At 37.7% G+C, this 17329-nt stretch overlaps 1 protein-coding gene across 4 annotated transcripts in view; it reads left to right on the forward strand.

Moving 5' to 3' along the window:
• LOC139800449 (bifunctional heparan sulfate N-deacetylase/N-sulfotransferase 3) overlaps positions 1-17329 on the forward strand; it is a 65859-nt gene that overhangs the window by 41153 nt on the left and 7377 nt on the right. For 3 of the 4 annotated variants that reach the window (XR_011727753.1, XM_071753491.1, XM_071753492.1), the window contains exons 7-11: positions 8420-8602; positions 10793-10889; positions 11713-11836; positions 15131-15305; positions 15810-15980. Coding sequence is in view for 3 of the 4 variants with exons in the window: in XM_071753491.1 (XP_071609592.1) it covers positions 8420-8602; positions 10793-10889; positions 11713-11836; positions 15131-15305; positions 15810-15980 (750 nt within the window). In the remaining variant the exon portion in view is untranslated. Of the gene's footprint in view, positions 1-8419; positions 8603-10792; positions 10890-11712; positions 11837-15130; positions 15306-15789; positions 15981-17329 lie in introns of those variants that run through there. The other variant, XM_071753493.1, reaches the window with a different exon arrangement.

Below are 17329 nucleotides of genomic sequence, written 5' to 3' on the forward strand. Positions count from 1 at the left end.
GATTGTTTTTCACACATCTCCCAGCTGTACAGTATTCTGTACTTTCCTTATATGTATCTCTGATGACATCTGCTTCTCTAGTCATTATGCTGCACTAGATAAAGAGGCCAAATGCAGGACAGACCTACTAGTTATATTCTTTTTTTATATATGGAAAAGCTTACTGGTTTTCTAAGTGCAAAGTTTCAATCATAAAAATAAAATTCAGGAAGCAGATCCACAATATATCTTCTGCTTTGCACCAGTTCTTGAGATTTTATTCCTAAAGTTTATTCAAAGTTGTTAATCTCTATGGTAAACCAAATTTTTCTTAATATAATTCTGTAACTAATGAAAGGCATTATCTAAAACAATATTGTGTGCTTCTCCTTTTCCAGTAGCATCAGTAAAAGTTGTCTCAGTTTAACTTTGTAGAAGCCACACATAATCCAGTCCTAAAATATCCTCTCAACTATGGAAGTACAGATCAGCAGCTTTGCTATCCTGATAGATTAATGTTTTAGGGAAAACAACGGTTCATACCTTTTCTGTCCCCAAGAAAAACAAAAAGCACAGAATACAGTAATTGCATTACATGCACTTCCTCACAAAGTACTATGTGTCTACAGATCTAAAGAAAAAGGAGAATGCCCTGTGGAGAGGAATTGGTGAAAGCTTTCAAATGGTTGACAGCCCAACAAAGAAACCAGTGTATAGCCAGCTGTGTGCTCTCTGCGCGTTTACTGCAGTACTGATCAAGAGGGAAGACTGTTAATGGCTTAGGTCCCATGTCTACTTTATATTTTAAAAATTGTAATCTTTGTGTGCATTCAGTTCTAACTATTATTTTCCTCCAATTTTTACCTCTCTTGACGTATGGTGAGCTATTAAGCTAAATGACTTGCAGTAAGGAAGAAATTATCTCTTTTAGCACTGAAAATAAGAGGATTTATATAAGCATCAGCAATACCTGCAGTATCTTAATGTGATCCTGAACAAGATGAATAGTCAGGCTTTGAGACTACAGAGAAAAATACAAACCCAAAGACAATCAGACTCAAATCTTCCTTTCTGTGTCTCTCTGCCTCTTTGCACGACCTTATATTTAGTGATACTGAATATGAGAGTCAGGAAAGATGGCAAACATTCTGAGAAGTGCATTGATGTGCAGGTACCTCCCTGAGCTCTGATGTTGGGAGGGTTGCTGTCAGCATCCCACAGCAGTGCCACTGGGAGCAAAGCCTGGCCCCTCCAATGGGCTGGCCCAGTTCAGTTGGTTTGGCACATCTCATCAGTGAGAAAGGCAACAGTTTCATCTCTTCCCTGTCTTCTAATGCCTGTTTTAGAAATTCTTGGGAGCTGCAATAATGGTTGCCATGAATTTGCCATCAGGGGGTGCAGTCAGTTTTGCCTAGCATTTTGTTGACTGCAAAATACAAGTATTCCTTGCTTTCCTCTCTGTTTTTAAAGCCCAGCCAGAAACAGTCTGGTGTTTTGTGGGTGGAATAGACGATATATAAAAAAATGCTAAATGAACAGGCAGCATGGAAAGACTGTGAAACAGACAGGATTAGCTATAATCCTCATAACAGTGTACAATAAATGCACTGAAATTGTGGGCAAGAAGAAAACTTTACCCTTCTATGATTCTGTGCTTATTCAAAAATCTCAAGTGAAAATCCTTGTCGAGGTGGTTTACAGCTGTAAGTGAAGCAAGTTGCCTGGGCAGTATGGCTGGTTGGGAAATAGAGTCATAAGGGTAATCAGCAATATACAGAGAAAGGCAAAACAATTTTTTGCAATGCCTAAAAATAAACTCAGGGCTTCTGACTGTCAGCTTAATAAATCAGAGCTACACCAAATATGTAGTTTTGTTTGATTTATAAATCTTCCCTGGCTCCATTATATTTATAGTGGAGACATTGCTACGTAAATCAAATTCAACTGGTCGGCTTGCTATCTTTGCAAGAAGATGGATCCATGGCAGCTGTGAAACCAGCAGGACAGCCTCACCAGAAAAAAGGAAGCTGCAAGCTGGAATCTCTCTGTGGTGGAATTGAACACAGCTTTACTGGTAGCATACAGGTCTAAAAGAAATCCCTCAACTATTAAAAATACATATCCAAGCACAGACTGCAATCAAATTCATTATTCTGTCACTCTGTTAGTCTAATGGAGCAAAACTGAGTCTCTGAATACCTGAAACAAAACTTTTCTGAGTACATGGAAGCAATATCAGAACTGCAAATAGAGTGCGCACAATGCCAAATGAATTGGAATACAGATATCCTGAGAGTTAGACGACCTCTTATGGCCTCTAAACATTTGCACAGTAGTGAAAATATCAGCAATATACAGAATTGGTAATGCATCTACTTCTAGTGTCTAGCATAGATCAAATAATTAATTGTCAATCATAATTTGACTTGATTTTAAAGGGCTGTGCTTAACTTCATCAAATTGGGAGGCCTCAGTAATGCCTTTTAATGTTGTTCTACAGACTGGAGGGTGACACAGTGCCTGTGACATAAGTACCTTCATGACTAGTTTAATAGTACAAATTTGTTCAAGGTGGTATGCCTGCAGTAGATCTAGATATGGTAAAAAATTAAGCATTTGCCCAGCCCATAAGAAATTATTACCACTTCTTTTCTTATATTAACACTTCTAGTTCCAGATGAAAAATGCCAAAACAATAATACAGTAAATCCGTTTATTACTTGTTAACAAACATAATTGTCACTGCAAGTCTCTGTCATCCCTCCATTTCCCTGATGCTTGTCAAAGAGGGTGCAGCTACCTTCTGAAGAGAGAGTTTTCTCTCTGCTCGTGGGTTACAGTCTGATCCTGACAGCTTAGTGCAGTGGTCTCCAAAGTGGAGTGTGTGCACCCCAGGGTGTGTGCAAGATGATCCATTTGGATGGGGACATAAAATATTGGCACTAAAATATGAGAAGTGTGTTATTTTTAATAAATATATATATATATGGGGTGCATGCCTATAGAATTTTTACTGATAGGTGTGCATGATCAAAAAAGTTTGAAGACCACTGGTTTCGTGGACTACTGTTATATAGGCTTCTTACTCTTCTGGAGACATATGTGCTTAGTTTGCTTTGCTCTGCTTTAGACAGTGCCACTTCTTTTTCTTTTCTTTCCTTTTCTTTCCTTTTCTTTCCTTTTCTTTCCTTTCCTTTCCTTTCCTTTCCTTTCCTTTCCTTTCCTTTCCTTTCCTTTCCTTTCCTTTCCTTTCCTTTCCTTTCCTTTCCTTTCCTTTCCTTTCTTCCTTTCCTTTCCTTTCCTTTCCTTTCCTTTCCTTTCCTTTCCTTTCCTTTCCTTTCCTTTCCTTTCCTTTCCTTTCCTTCCTTTCCCTTCCTTCCCTTTCCCTTCCCTTCCCTTCCCTTCCCTTCCCTTCCCTTCCCTTCCCTTCCCTTCCCTTCCCTTCCCTTCCCTTCCCTTCCCTTCCTTCCCTTCCCTTCCCTTCCCTTCCCTTCCCTTCCTTCCCTTCCCTTCCCTTCCCTTCCCTTCCCTTCCCTTCCCTTCCCTTCCCTTCCCTTCCTTCCCTTCCCTTCCCTTCCCTTCCCTTCCCTTCCCTTCCCTTCCCTTCCCTTCCCTTCCCTTCCCTTCCCTTCCCTTCCCTTCCCTTCCCTTCCCTTCCTTCCCTTCCCTTCCCTTCCTCCTTCCCTTCCTCCTTCCCTTCCCTTCCCTTCCCTTCCCTTCCCTTCCCTTCCCTTCCCTTCCCTTCTTCCCTTTTCTTTCTTGCATTACTACTGTAACTGAAACAAAAAGTCCTCCTGATGGAGTACACCATTAAAGACGAATAAGCAGAAAAGGAACATGAAGACTAGTAGTGAGGTGTAAATACAACTAATTAATCTGCAAACTTTGTATGTAAAATGAGGTTTGAATATGAAGGAAGGTACATTTTGTTTCTCAGAGTGTATGGAAGGCAGTGGGAATATTTGCAGGTTGCCCAGCACACAAGTATCCATCAGAGCACCTAGTCTGGCTCCTCATAAATCGTATCTGTCTTAACATAGAGAAGCTTCATAATTCACCCTTCCAGGCCTTCACAGGGAGCTTGGTAAGAAAAAAGAATAAGGTTTTTTTTTTGTTTTTTTTTATTTAGAATCTTTCTACTCTCCTTTAGTGGTTCTTCTCATCTCTGTCTTCCCAAAAATAAAGACCCTTTGACTCCAACGGTAAGAAGCTGGGAACACAATCTGGTACAAACCAGCAGCTGAAAAAGGGGCTTTTCTCAGCCTGGGGAATGAAGGGTAACCTTCTTTTGGGAAGCAGGCACTTCCAGTTTTGTCTGGAAAACACTTGCTATCAGGATGATAGAAGCCGAATTAGTTTGTATAATTTTAATAGATGCAGCATCCTAATAATGTTGATTTTATAGTGATCAATATTTTTGCTTTAAATATCCAACCTGCTAAAATAACATACTTCACTAGGAGCTGGGTAACTTGCTGCATTTTCTTCATTTTGTGTGAGTTGTTTGTCAAGCATCTATTGTTTTTTCTATTCTGTACACATAAATTAGATCATGCTGGTTCATCTTTTCCTGATACATATGATTTAATAGAAGAAACTCAGTCTTGCTCTCAACTCTAATTTGCTGACCTGGAAACTATTGCCTCTAATTGGGGAATGTTGTAGTATGGCAATATGCAGCACAGACTGAGCATTCAAGAAGATAAAAGCTGTTTCTCCTGAGTGCTTGCCCTCATTTCTCTACATCTCAGCAGTACTAGTCAGAATCCCAGATAAAATCAGGGATTAGGAAGGAGAGCAAAACAGTAATGACTCTCTGCCCTTTTATTCTGTGGGACAAGGAGTGCAGAAATGCTGAGAAGAAGCTGAAGGGAGAGGATTATACAGCTGCCTATAAGGCAGAGTACAGGACAGCACCTTTGCTGCTGTGATCTGAAAATGGGTGGGAGCAAGAAAGGAGCTGCTTCCCAGAGACCAGATTTATTCTCAAACCATCATTTAAAAAATTCTCTGCATTCTATTTCAAGTCTCCTCCTAATGAAAGACATTAAATCCTGTGGACAATGTGCATTGAAGTGCAACCAAGATGATAGTTTGTTTATGAGGAACAGCTAAAAAAGTGTCCCATCTTGCACTGAAATAAAGAAACTGCTGAGATGCCCTGAGATGCCCTTATTTTAGAAGAGGGCTGGGACTAATAAAATTGAATAAGCTCTTTTTAACTTAAAGGGAGGCTAAAATGCTGGTAGAATAGATATAAACCCATTCATTGCTGCTTTCCTATTGAAGGAATAAAGATATAGATGAAACTTTGTTTATATTTTACAGTATTTCCCAGAGGTGCAAGATTATTGAATAAATAATCTTATTTACTAGATCTAGTCTGCTGAGATGCCCACAAAGTATTCCTTTTAGAGCTGCTGATCTGATTGTAGTTTTAAGGGACTGACTCTTTAATAACATAGGTCACTATTAGCTGGCACAGGAAAAGTAGTTGTTCCCATTAGTTAGGACTTCTTTGAACATGGCATGATAGAATGAAACAAAGCATCATAACTCAGTATGGAAAGCAAAAAGTAAAAATTATGTTTTGTCTTGGTGTGAGACTGCACACCCACGAATAGGAGTCTCCAATTGCATTGGGTTCCTTCCAACACAATTCTATGTGTTTCCATCCTTCTGCACATCTTGGTGGGCAAGCAGAGAAATGGATAGCAGCACACCATCCCCTGCAGCTGGACCAGTGCCAAATCCCTCAAAATGGCACTTGGACATCATTTTCTCCATATAGCCAGGGAACCTGGAGGATCAGTTTATATATCTCTCCCAGTGCTATGGCCACATAGTTCTCATCTACAAGCTAGCAGGAACTCCCCCCAGAGTAGGAGCAAGTGGCTTGCAGGTTGGCATCACGTATCGTGAGCCATCTCCAGCAGGGATCACTGGGGTGCAAAGCAGCCCAAGATCCTTCTCAGAGCAATGTGAATATGGCCATTGCAGGTTCGGGCTCTTGTTAGTTACATGGGATGGTAGCTTAGTTGGTAAAGACCTTTTGCATCTTGAAAGTAAGTAAAGGTAAGTAGTTCCCAGATCAGTTCAGGTCATTTAGGCTTTGGACCAGCAGTATTTCATTGTCCTGTAAAGCACAGGACTGCAGTTTGCTAATTTTACACAGGTAGTGATTTTGCTAAGAATTTATACAGTATCAACAGGAGGGGAATACATTTTTTTCAGATTTTCTTGGAAGATCTCAGTTGTTCTGTAATATTTTTGATGCCATATAGAAGTAAAAGAGACATTTTCTACAGTGTATAGTTGTATATTAGATCATGCATTTAGTTACACTATGGACTTCTTTGCAAGATTGTCAGCTATGTTTTAAACCAGCATTCTATAAGCTCTTCTTGTATTGTAAATAATTAACTGTAAAGTATTTGACATTAAAACAAACAAAGCCTGAAAATATGGGAACCAAGATCTCTAATTTTTTTCATTGATAGTTCCATATGCTGGAAATTATGATATATGTCTGATCGATTTTTCAGCCTCCACTCTGACATTCTTAAAATTATACTGATATTTCATCAGGAAAAGAGTAATACGTATTTTCACTGAACTAGCAATCTTTTCAAGTTCTCTACTTGTTCTTCCAGTGCAGCACTGTGCTTGTTGGCAGGTGGGGATTTGCCAGGAGGTTAACTGGCATTATAAATGTCAGAGGTTAGCCCATATGTAGGAAAGAAAGAGGCTGTGAACAAAAGAAGTTAACCTTTTTCACAGAAACCCTCTGATTGTATCTTTGTTGAGAACAGCATAGTCCTATGGCTGGTCTGTTTCAGCTTTGAGAAGTGAAAAAAAAAAGGCAACTTGAAAAGGTTACATTTGGCAAAATGCTTGTTATTGGCTGTTTTTTTTTTCTTTCAGTCTCAGTCCTATCTGAAAAGAGAGTTTGTATTCTGATGATTTAGCAGTGTCTATCTTCAAATGTTATATGAGTCAGACAAAATGAACCGCTCAGCCAAGCCAAATGATGTCACCAAATGACACTGTTAATAAAACAGATTTTCTGTCCACTCACTGCAAGTATGTAGTGTTGCACTTAGGTATTCAAAAATAGAAGTTCAATAGCTTTGAAGGGTTTATATCAAAGGAAGCCAGTGCTTAAATGCTCTGAAACAAAAGAATGCAGCGGTAAGATCCCAGTTTTTCATTATTTTCTCTTTCCCTTTTTAAACCTGAAGGCTGTAATTCGTTTTAGAAAAGATTAATTTCAGCTCTTGAACTAATTTCAGAATTATGGCTATGGAAGAATTTTTCTTTTTAAAATGGCTTATATGAAGTTTTACTTTAAATAGAAATTTCCCATTCATGGCATTAGCAGATTTATTTATAAATAGAGTCAGGTTTCTATTTTTTTAATGGAAATTAGTCTGGAGAATTTACCTTAGGCAAGTTCTCATCTTTAGAAAAAGAACTTAAATTAAAAAATAGCTGCTAGGGGCTTTGCATATTTTAGTGTGAGAACAGACTGTTTCATCAGTGAAAAATTACTTTTTAAGTGGCTCATTTTGCAAAACAGAGGTTTCAGTCTTCAGTGCTTCCTCAGTCCCTGAGAGACATCCTCCGGTCTGTGTATTTCTCCTCTGCTCATCAGCATGGCCTTCCTGCACCCAAAGCACCCAAACATACCCTTGCTGTGACAAACCTTCACAGCAAGTATCGCTTCCATTGGGAGTGGGAGTGCATTTGGACCAAGGGCTGTAGCAGAGAGGATCTGAACCATTTCACAGTAAGGTGTTAGAAGAGCAAAGTACAAGGAGCCCTACAACTGATGAGATATTGAGCTTTTTTTTATTTTTTTTATTTTTATTTTATTTGAGTGCAATTACTCAATCAGGTTTGAGCTTTTGTTTTTTGTTTTTGTTTGTTTCTGTGTATGATTCCATTGTCTGCCCAGTACTTGCAGAGTAGTTTTGTATAAAAGATGAGATACTTACCCTATAAAACTTAGAGTTGGAGCAACAAGATTTAAATCCCACCAATACAGGTCAGCTATTCTCTTGGTCTTTGACTTCTTTGCTCTTCCACAAAAACAAAATTCACATTTTTCATACTGCATTTGTATTCCACTTGAAATAAAACTGGATATTGTTTTTGCTGTATTGTCCATTAAGTAAATTCACATAAAGACTATGTAAATATTGCACAACCCCCGGGTAAGATTGCATATAATTTTCCTTTTATGTTGAATTGAGAAGGAGGATGTAATTTAACGTAGCACAAGGACAGTAAGATCTACGTGAATGTGATCGAGGTCTTGCAGGTCTAAATAAAAGCAAAAGGTAAATTAAATGTGTATTATCTGTGGTTACACTGCCACCTAGTGATTCCAAGAGTAAACCTCTGCTTTCTTTGTTGTTTGTTTTTTTTTTTTCTGAAGGTTAGCATCTTCATGACACATTTGTCTAATTATGGTAACGACCGCCTGGGTTTATACACTTTTGTGAATCTGGCCAACTTTGTTCATACCTGGACAAACCTGAAACTGCAAACTCTTCCTCCAGTGCAGCTGGCTTACAAGTATTTTAAACTATTCCCTGAGCAAAAGGACCCTCTCTGGCAGGTGAGCAGGCTTGCTGGTGAAGAGATCAGAAAAAAAATGTCTTGATGGTGTTTTTTGTGGAATTCTTTGTTTCAATTTCTTGTAGAGAAAAGTAGGAGTACTTTTACTGTTACTAGTTGGTTCTATAAAACAGCTCATTGAAGCCTCAGTACATGTAAAGTTTTCTCTGTCACTTAAAACTCCATAGAAAAATAGTGAAATGAGTATGTATTGAGATGTGCAATTAAAAATGTCTCCAATTCATTATATTTGTGAGTTTACTTTAAGAAACATGGAATTTTAAGGCAGGCATGTTGCATTATTTCTCTTTTACTTTTGGAATTAAGAAGAATTAAACAATTGACAGAGTACTGCATATACATGTTTTATCAATTGGCTATTTAAAAAAATTACCTTTTTTCCAAGTGTATGAGGGCATCCAAAGAGAGGAAAGAAGTTGAAGACTATGGCTATGCTAATGTTAAAACTGGCTAGCCAAGTGGAAGTAGACTAGGTAGATTAGAAAGTTATTCATGAACAGCTGAGAACTGCCTAAGCAAGAAGTTTACCAGCACATTTACATTTACATTCATTGATGCCACCAGCGCTGCTGCTTGAAATCCCACTCTCTAAGTGAGCAAATTGAAAATATCAGGAATGTGAAGACCTGCAAAGGCTAAGCTGACCTTGCAGTTGACATAGGCTAGATATCAGAAAGAATTTTTTTACGGAGAGGGTGATCAGGCAATGGAATGGACTGCCCGGTGAGGTGGTGGATTCTTCATCCCTAGAGACATTTAAAAAGAGACTGGATGTGGCACTCAGTGCCATGGTCTAGCAACCGCACCGGTGGGTCAAGGGACTTGATGATCTCTGAGGTCCCTTCCAACCCAGCTAATTCTATGATTCTATGATTCTATGTCTTCAGTCCACCACTGAGCACTAAGAGCACAGTCCTTAAAAGAGAAACTACTGCACTGAGTGGTGAATGCTGTCATGTTCTTTTTGCACAGGCATCGCCATCGTCCCACCAATTCAGTGGAATGTCTGCATGCTGTAGTCATCATATGTGCCCCAAATATCTAGCTCCTGAGGAGACCTGGTGGAAATATTCTAAGGAACAATCTTTATTAAATCAAACATGAAATTGTATTTAAGCTTCCTTACTCGAAGGTTTTCAAGCACTGCACATTGAATTGCCAACTTGAAATCTGAGTATGAGAATGCAAATTTGAACTTAAATATACGTCTTTGAACTAATGCTGGTATTGAATAAAACATAGAACTAAGGGGGAAAATGTCAAGAATTTTGCATAGTGATAAGAGAGAATTAATTTTAAAAATGGAAATTAGCCTGTAGCCAAATTCTTGAAAAACTAGAGTTACTCAGCAAAGACAATTGTATGTAGCAGTGACCAACATATCCTGAATATGTTGTCTTCTGTCTATAATGCACATGAATTAAAATATAGTTACACATTTTTAAGTCTAGAAGATTGGCATTTCCCTTTGTTTCAATGAAGTACTGCCTAACAACAGTGTCAAAAACTTCGCAGGTAGCATTTCTGAACCATTTAAACTGCTTTAGTTGTAAAGCAGCAAATTAAAAAACAAGGTTCACTATTAGGTACTTACTTGAACTGGAGGATCCCCAAATATATATTTGTGCATGGGAAGCCTCAAATTATAATTAATTTACTCTTTTAGTTTAAAAACACAGCATGTCTGAGGTGGTATCTATTACAGTACTGTAAAAGAAAAATTCAGTAATTAGAGAACTCATTAGCAATTTTCAGGCATTCTAATTTGTATGTAATTGATCAATTGATTTTGAGTGACTCCCATATCCCAAGTATGCGAGATCAGATATGTCTTTGGCATTTCATAGGAGATATGATCTTGTCTCAGAGCAACTGGAGCAACTATACGTATATGGGAATGAGTTTGAAAACCACATTTCTTCAGTGTATTTGTCTCATTTAAAAAAAAAAAAAAAAAAGCAAAAGACCACTTTAGGAGCTACAGTTTCTGTAATGGTTAAATTGCAAATACTTTTTTGAATCACTGAAATAGTTCTTTAATGCATAACCTGAATTTCTGTCATAAGGAAAAATAATATTTTCTGTTAAGAATATTTGTACATTGGGGGAAAGTTGATAATTTATAGAAACATAATTTGATAACCTTATAAGGTGTGATTCTTTGTTTTAGAATCCCTGTGACGACAAACGGCACAGAGATATCTGGTCTAAAGAAAAAACCTGTGATCGATTACCGAAATTCTTGGTTGTAGGACCCCAGAAAACTGGTGAGATTTTATTGTATTTCAACAACATAGACTATCTGTAAGTTCAAATAATTACGTCAGTTAATCACTTTTTAATTCAGACTTCTGTGTAGATATCTTGATCATCTAATAGCACTTCTTTATTTTCAGATATCATCCAAATATAGTTTAATAATGTAAGTTACACATATTGAAAATGCAGAGTTCAGCTGTGTGGCATATTTTTTGGCTTTATGTCAAAATGAGTAACACATTGATAAAGAGATCAACAAGACTGACAAGATGTCAAAAGGAGGAGGAAAGGACAGCCATTTTTCAAATGGTGTATTCTTCACTGCAAGTTTTCTGCTGTCTTGCATGTGACATTTTTATAGAAGCTTGTTATTTCATGCCATTTATTTCAAGTCAAGAACTTCATAATGGACAGTTTGAATTGCAAGCATGCATTAGTTCATAAATTAACTTAACAGTTAATTTTCTTGTCTGTAATCAGAAAATTGTATATGTGCTTCCTTCCATCTTTACCAGTCTGTGATAGCTACTGAATGCAAGACTTAAATTTCTTTTGTGAAAATGTTATGAAATCCAATACTCATTTTTAAAACACAGTTTTTAAAAGTGTGAAAAACAGGTGCTGATACTGACACTGGTTCCTGAGGTAACATTTCTTTAAATGTCTTCAAATTTAAAAGCACAGAAAGCACAGATTCTTAGGTGACATAAATCAGCATCCCCTCACTAAAATGAAATTGAATAAAGCTGATTTAGTCACTCTGCAGTTATGACCTCCCAAAATGTGTGTATGTGTATTTTTTTTAATCTTGGATTTTTATCCTACTTGCAGGTACCACAGCCTTGTATTTGTTCCTGATCATGCATCCTTCCATCATTAGTAACTCCCCCAGCCCAAAAACCTTTGAGGAGGTACAGTTCTTTAATAGAAATAACTACCACAGGGGGATTGATTGGTAAGATGGGTTATTAGTATAAATATAAAATTTACATATTGTGAACAATTAAAAAAATGGCATTACTGTTGGTAATGGTGACTGTTTATATAGAGAGTGAGATTAAAAAATAACCTTTGTTGTCTTTCTAAAGGGATAGATAAATGCAACAATCTTACTACAGAATACAATAAATACACTAACTTTTGTGAGGTGCTCTTGTAAATTAAAATATATTTATATATTCAAAACAGTAACAAAACACGTATTTCTCATCACACATGCCTTTGTAATTGAGACAGTAATTGTGGTTTCTTGAAAATATGGAGGCAAAAAAAATATTCCTCTTGGAAATCTGACTTATTAAGAGAAAAAAAGGGAATATCAGGGAGAGGCATTTTTTCCTTTATAAATAACAATCAGGGGATAAAGGGGAGCAGGGAAAGGCTCTAAAAATGTTTTTCTAAGATCAGGTAATTAGGAGAATATTATTGTCTCGATAGTGCTACTAACTGGTGCTAAAAAAGAGTATGTGTCACTGCTGCCATGTTCACTATGGCTACCATAGTAGTAGCCATATCACTACTACATACCATATCACTAGACATATCTACACCCACTAGGTCACTCTTGATGTCTGTTGCTTTCAGAAAGTGCTCCAATATAAAGCGTTACAGGATTAAAAACAGTAACATGCTGCAGTGGCTGGGGAGCACTAGAGATTACTGATATTTTGTCTTTTTTTTTTTCCCTAGTTGAAGGGAAGCTGGTTTTGTTGCCTTTGACTTTGTATTCATCTATAAAACTGACTGGGTGAACACTGTTATATGATCTTAGCACAGATACTTCAGATCCAATTTCTTTTAAAGTAATTTAGTTCTTACAGCAAATTCTTATTACAAAGTGTGGTGAGTCAGCCACTTATTACCAATGGAAAGATGCTGGCCGAACGATTGGAAATCATAAAGCTGTGGAGACACTTGAAGTCAGTGATGATGACATGCAAGCAAGCATAGCAGGGCTACACTAATAGAGACAGCCTAGATACGCTGAGCCAGTTCTTCCACAAAATCAATGTTTTCAAGTTGCTTTTAGACCACTTTGCTGCCTCTCTCATTCCTCCTGCTGTATCCACTTCCCTAACAGGCAAATACAATTAGCCTGCTACACATTACAGGTAGAGGCCTTTTCGAGGCCATGTTGGGTGGGGCCTTGAGCAATCTGATTTAGTGGGAGGTGTCCCTGCCCATGCAGAGGTGTTGGAACTAGATGATCTTTAAGTTCCCTTCCAACCCTAACCATTCTGTCACTCTATGAATGTGCCAAATTACCTTCATTTTAACACAGCACTAGTGCATAAAGCTCACAGAGGTCATCCTATACCAGGTATATCCTTTTGACAGATTCTGCCTCTACAGAACCTGTTTGGCTATTTGTACCCCTGCATTACATGCACCACTCACCCCTGCTAAGTTCTCAAAGATAAGACTTGGATACTCAGAACTACCCTCTGTGTTAGTTGCTTAACTCTTTGCTTTGCATTCTGTCTGCCAAATGAATCTCTCAGACTGTCAGCCTAATAACATATTTTAATGTAGGCATGTAACGAGTTTACCAAATGGTAATTAGATATAAGATCTGTCCTCATTAGACCATTAATTGGCTAGGATTCTTGCAAGGCAAGAGTATTCGCAAATAACAATCAGTTCCATTTCTTGTACATTTGTGGAGATACAGCTTTTTCCCAGAGCTAACTCAGACTTAGTTTTCATCCCAGCTTTCATTTAGACCAGTAGGTCTAAATGAAAAAAACAGACAAGGCTGCTTTCAGCCCTCAGCAACCTTAGTGCTGCCATCTTGAAAGTGGTGTAGATATATATTGCAGTCTCCCAGTAGAGATAACAGAATAGCAAGATGAGAACTGATCTTTCAGTGTTTGAAATTAAGAAGTCTAAATGGACATGTCCATTTCTTAATGTAAGCATTGTGATAGATTTCTTAGACAAGTTTCTATAAAGCCTTCTCAGCTTAGATCTTGGTGACTTTATTGCCTCATGAAGGAGGTACTAAGCAAAACTGCAATCTGTGTTCAGCAGAAATGCTGAGCCTAAACTTTATAACCCCTTGATATCCCCACCTTCTCCAATCTCTACCATTTTGCACTGTCACCCCATCAACTTTGTTCAAATTTGCGAAGCTACCTAAAAGATCAGCTAACTTTGCTTATGTATAAATAGAAGTTGCTCATAAGTATTAACTTCTCAGAATCATCTCACAGAGTTCAGTTCATTTAAACCACTGTAGATTCCTTCCTTTTCTCAAAGTATCTTGTATTCAGTGTCTGTGTGATAATCATTATCATCATAATCATCATTTTGTAAGATCACTGTCCTGAAAGAAAACTGCATGTTCATCAGTGACTTTTATCTTCTTGAGTTTTCTGGCCTTGGCTACAGTGGTCACAATTTCAAAGCCAGAAAGCACATAATTTTTACTACAAGTAGCTCAGTGCTGTTAATAGAACAAAATCTAAGCACGGGAAGAAAATTCAGTCCTTAAGCACGATCTTCAGAAGAGGTTATATTAAATGGCATTTATTTTAACAACACAAAGTTTAACTGAAAATCAGGACGGCCAACCTGTCCTATTCATTCTTTCCCCCAGCAGTATAGTAAAGTGGTCTGAGAACCCTGGATAAAGAAGTCTGTATGTGACACAGGAAATTGCTAGAAATTAACTTCAACTTCATAACAGATGATGAAACTCACAAAGAAATCTAAAAAGAATACATCCCATGTTGTAACTCTTAGAACAATAAGTGAAAAATGGTGTCACTGCTTAGAGACCCGTTGACTGATGAAGCTGTGAGGAATTTTTTCAGTGCATCTTCCCCACATAAGTGAGCTCTTTTCTCTTTTGAGTAAAAGCAATTCCAGTACTATCTTTTTCTTATGGTATTGCACTGTAACTTACATCAGCAAAAGGACAAATTTGGAAAACTCACTTTCTAGTTTTAATTTTGGCATGAGTTTGTTCTGATTGGAAAGTGAGAAATCACCAGGATTAAGAAAATACATGATATTTGCAACATTTTCATCCAGTTAACAAAAAATATCTACAACTCACTACAAATATGTAGTAAGAAAGCTAGTACCAAGCAAAATATGATAAAAAATACAGTGAAAACTTTTGTTTGCTTTTATTTGGCAATTAGGCTGCTATTTCAGTTGATTATTCTAGAATCAAATATACTTAACCAATTTGTCACCCTCTGTGTGATTCTAAGTAATTCTGAGAATTATGTTGCTTTCCTAGGTACATGGACTTCTTCCCTATGCCTTCTAATGTCACCACTGACTTCCTTTTTGAGAAAAGTGCCAACTATTTCCATTCTGAGGAAGCTCCTAAGCGAGCTGCTTCCCTCATCCCCAAAGCCAAGATCATCACTATCCTCATTGACCCATCTGATCGGGCATATTCCTGGTATCAGGTAGGAAGAACATGGGCAGGCACAAATCAAGGTTTCCACCTTGAATCTTCCCCTGGTATTCTTTCAGTGTACATGTATTAAAGGGTTTGGATAATACAAGTTTTTTTTGTCAGTCAGTGCACCATATATGATTACCCATAGGCTCAGGTAGCTGTCAATGTAAGCATGAAAAATCTTTTGAAGGCTAAAATACCAGAAACCACCTTTTAAAAAGTGTGTGATATAAGCATGTAAAAGGATACTTTCCTTGATTAATATATGTAAGCAGCACATTAAAAAATTATAGACACAGTTACTAGTGCATGCTCAAAATACAAGATAGACTGAGAAATTTTTGCTACACTGGTCCATGGATTTCAACTTGAATGTGGCAAAATAAAGGTATAAAAAATTAAAAAAAAATTCCAAAGAGAAAAAAGTTCTTAGAACTTCTGTGACATGTTTTGTGCTTATTTTCCAACTTTTGTGATCTGTAAAATTCTAGCAATGTTATGTATTTTGCAGCATCAGCGATCACATGAAGATCCTGCAGCTCTAAAATTCAGCTTCTATCAGGTGATCACAGCTGGACCTCGAGCCCCATCTGAGCTTAGAGCTCTCCAAAAGAGATGCTTAGCACCTGGATGGTATGCTACCCATATTGAAAGATGGCTAACTCACTTTCCGCCTTATCAGGTGAATAAGACTGGAACATCCTAATCTTATATGTTTAATATCCTAAAAGGTTACTTTTGTAAGTCTTGCATACTGAATGCTGATTCTCACGGGCATCCTAAATACATAATGCTTTAAGACATTGACTATGATTATCCATAGCCGTGTTCTTAGTTGTTGGTTGACATGTCTTAGAACCTTCCAGCTGGGCGCTTCTCTGTACAACAAATCAGAACAGTAATCTGGAAGATCAAGAAACCTCCTTGAAGTGCTGCTCCTTGAAGTTTCGTGTACCCTGAACTATCTTTAATTTACAGATGTTTTTAATTTGCTCATGCTTCATTTCTCTGTCTGGCTTTTTGTCAGAAATGTTGAGAAAAAGAGAAGCAGGCATGAAGTGATTTTGTGGTCTCTTTAATGTCAGATGGCCCATCAGTGTTTCCAAAAGAAAAATTGAAGGAGAATAATAGGAAGTGGCTCAACAATATTTTTGTCTACTCTGTGTGGTAGCAAGTATCAGCTAGCATCAAGGGAAGTCATCTGGGATATTACCCTCCCTGCCTGCACTGAGAAGAGTTTTCATGTCTGCACATTGTGGGGTGGGAAGAATACCATTTCCATCTGAAATGGGGATTAGATGTGATCTAGTGGATTTGTTACACCATAACATTTAAGTATATCAGTGACTTCACACACTTCCTGATCCCTTTCTACAGTAATTTCCCTCTTTGTCAGCTTCCCTAGGCTGCGACTGTAGCAGAAAATAAAGCTGTGCAAGAGTTCACTTGCTGTCTCACTGCTGACTGTACCACTTGATTTTTAACACACTTCTGGAAAAGTTTGAACTTGTAGCAAAAAGAATCTTGCCAAGCAGTTCCAGAGCACAGTTAGAAAGATAACAAAACCCATTAGCACTGGGGAGTTTGGACAAATACAGTTTGGTTTTGCAGGAGAGAGTTTGGCAACATAGATCCCAGTTATGCTGTCATTTCATCTTGAGACCAGAACACTGTCTCTGATTTTTTTTTAGGTAGCAGTTTGTGTTTTATGTAACATGATTTTTCTGTAACTGTCAAATCACTGTGTCTCTCTTGCATGATTTGTGTTTGGAAATTCCTCACACGTTGCTGTCCATAGCAGTGCATCCCCATATCACAGCCTCCACTGAGACTTGTTCCTGCACTGGAACAGTTTGACACTTTGGTGTTCAAAATAGCCTGTATTTAGTAACTGTTAGTGACCCTGAATCTTCAATATGTTTGTTTTTTTTTTTAGGACCAGCCTCTGAGCCTCAAAGGGTGTGTGTTTATGGCCCCATAGGTTTCAGTACAAATTTTCACATAAGCAACCTGAAAATTTTATATCCCTAC

This window comes from Heliangelus exortis, chromosome 10 (assembly GCF_036169615.1).
Source record: "Heliangelus exortis chromosome 10, bHelExo1.hap1, whole genome shotgun sequence".
Taxonomy (NCBI): Eukaryota; Metazoa; Chordata; class Aves; order Apodiformes; family Trochilidae; genus Heliangelus; species Heliangelus exortis.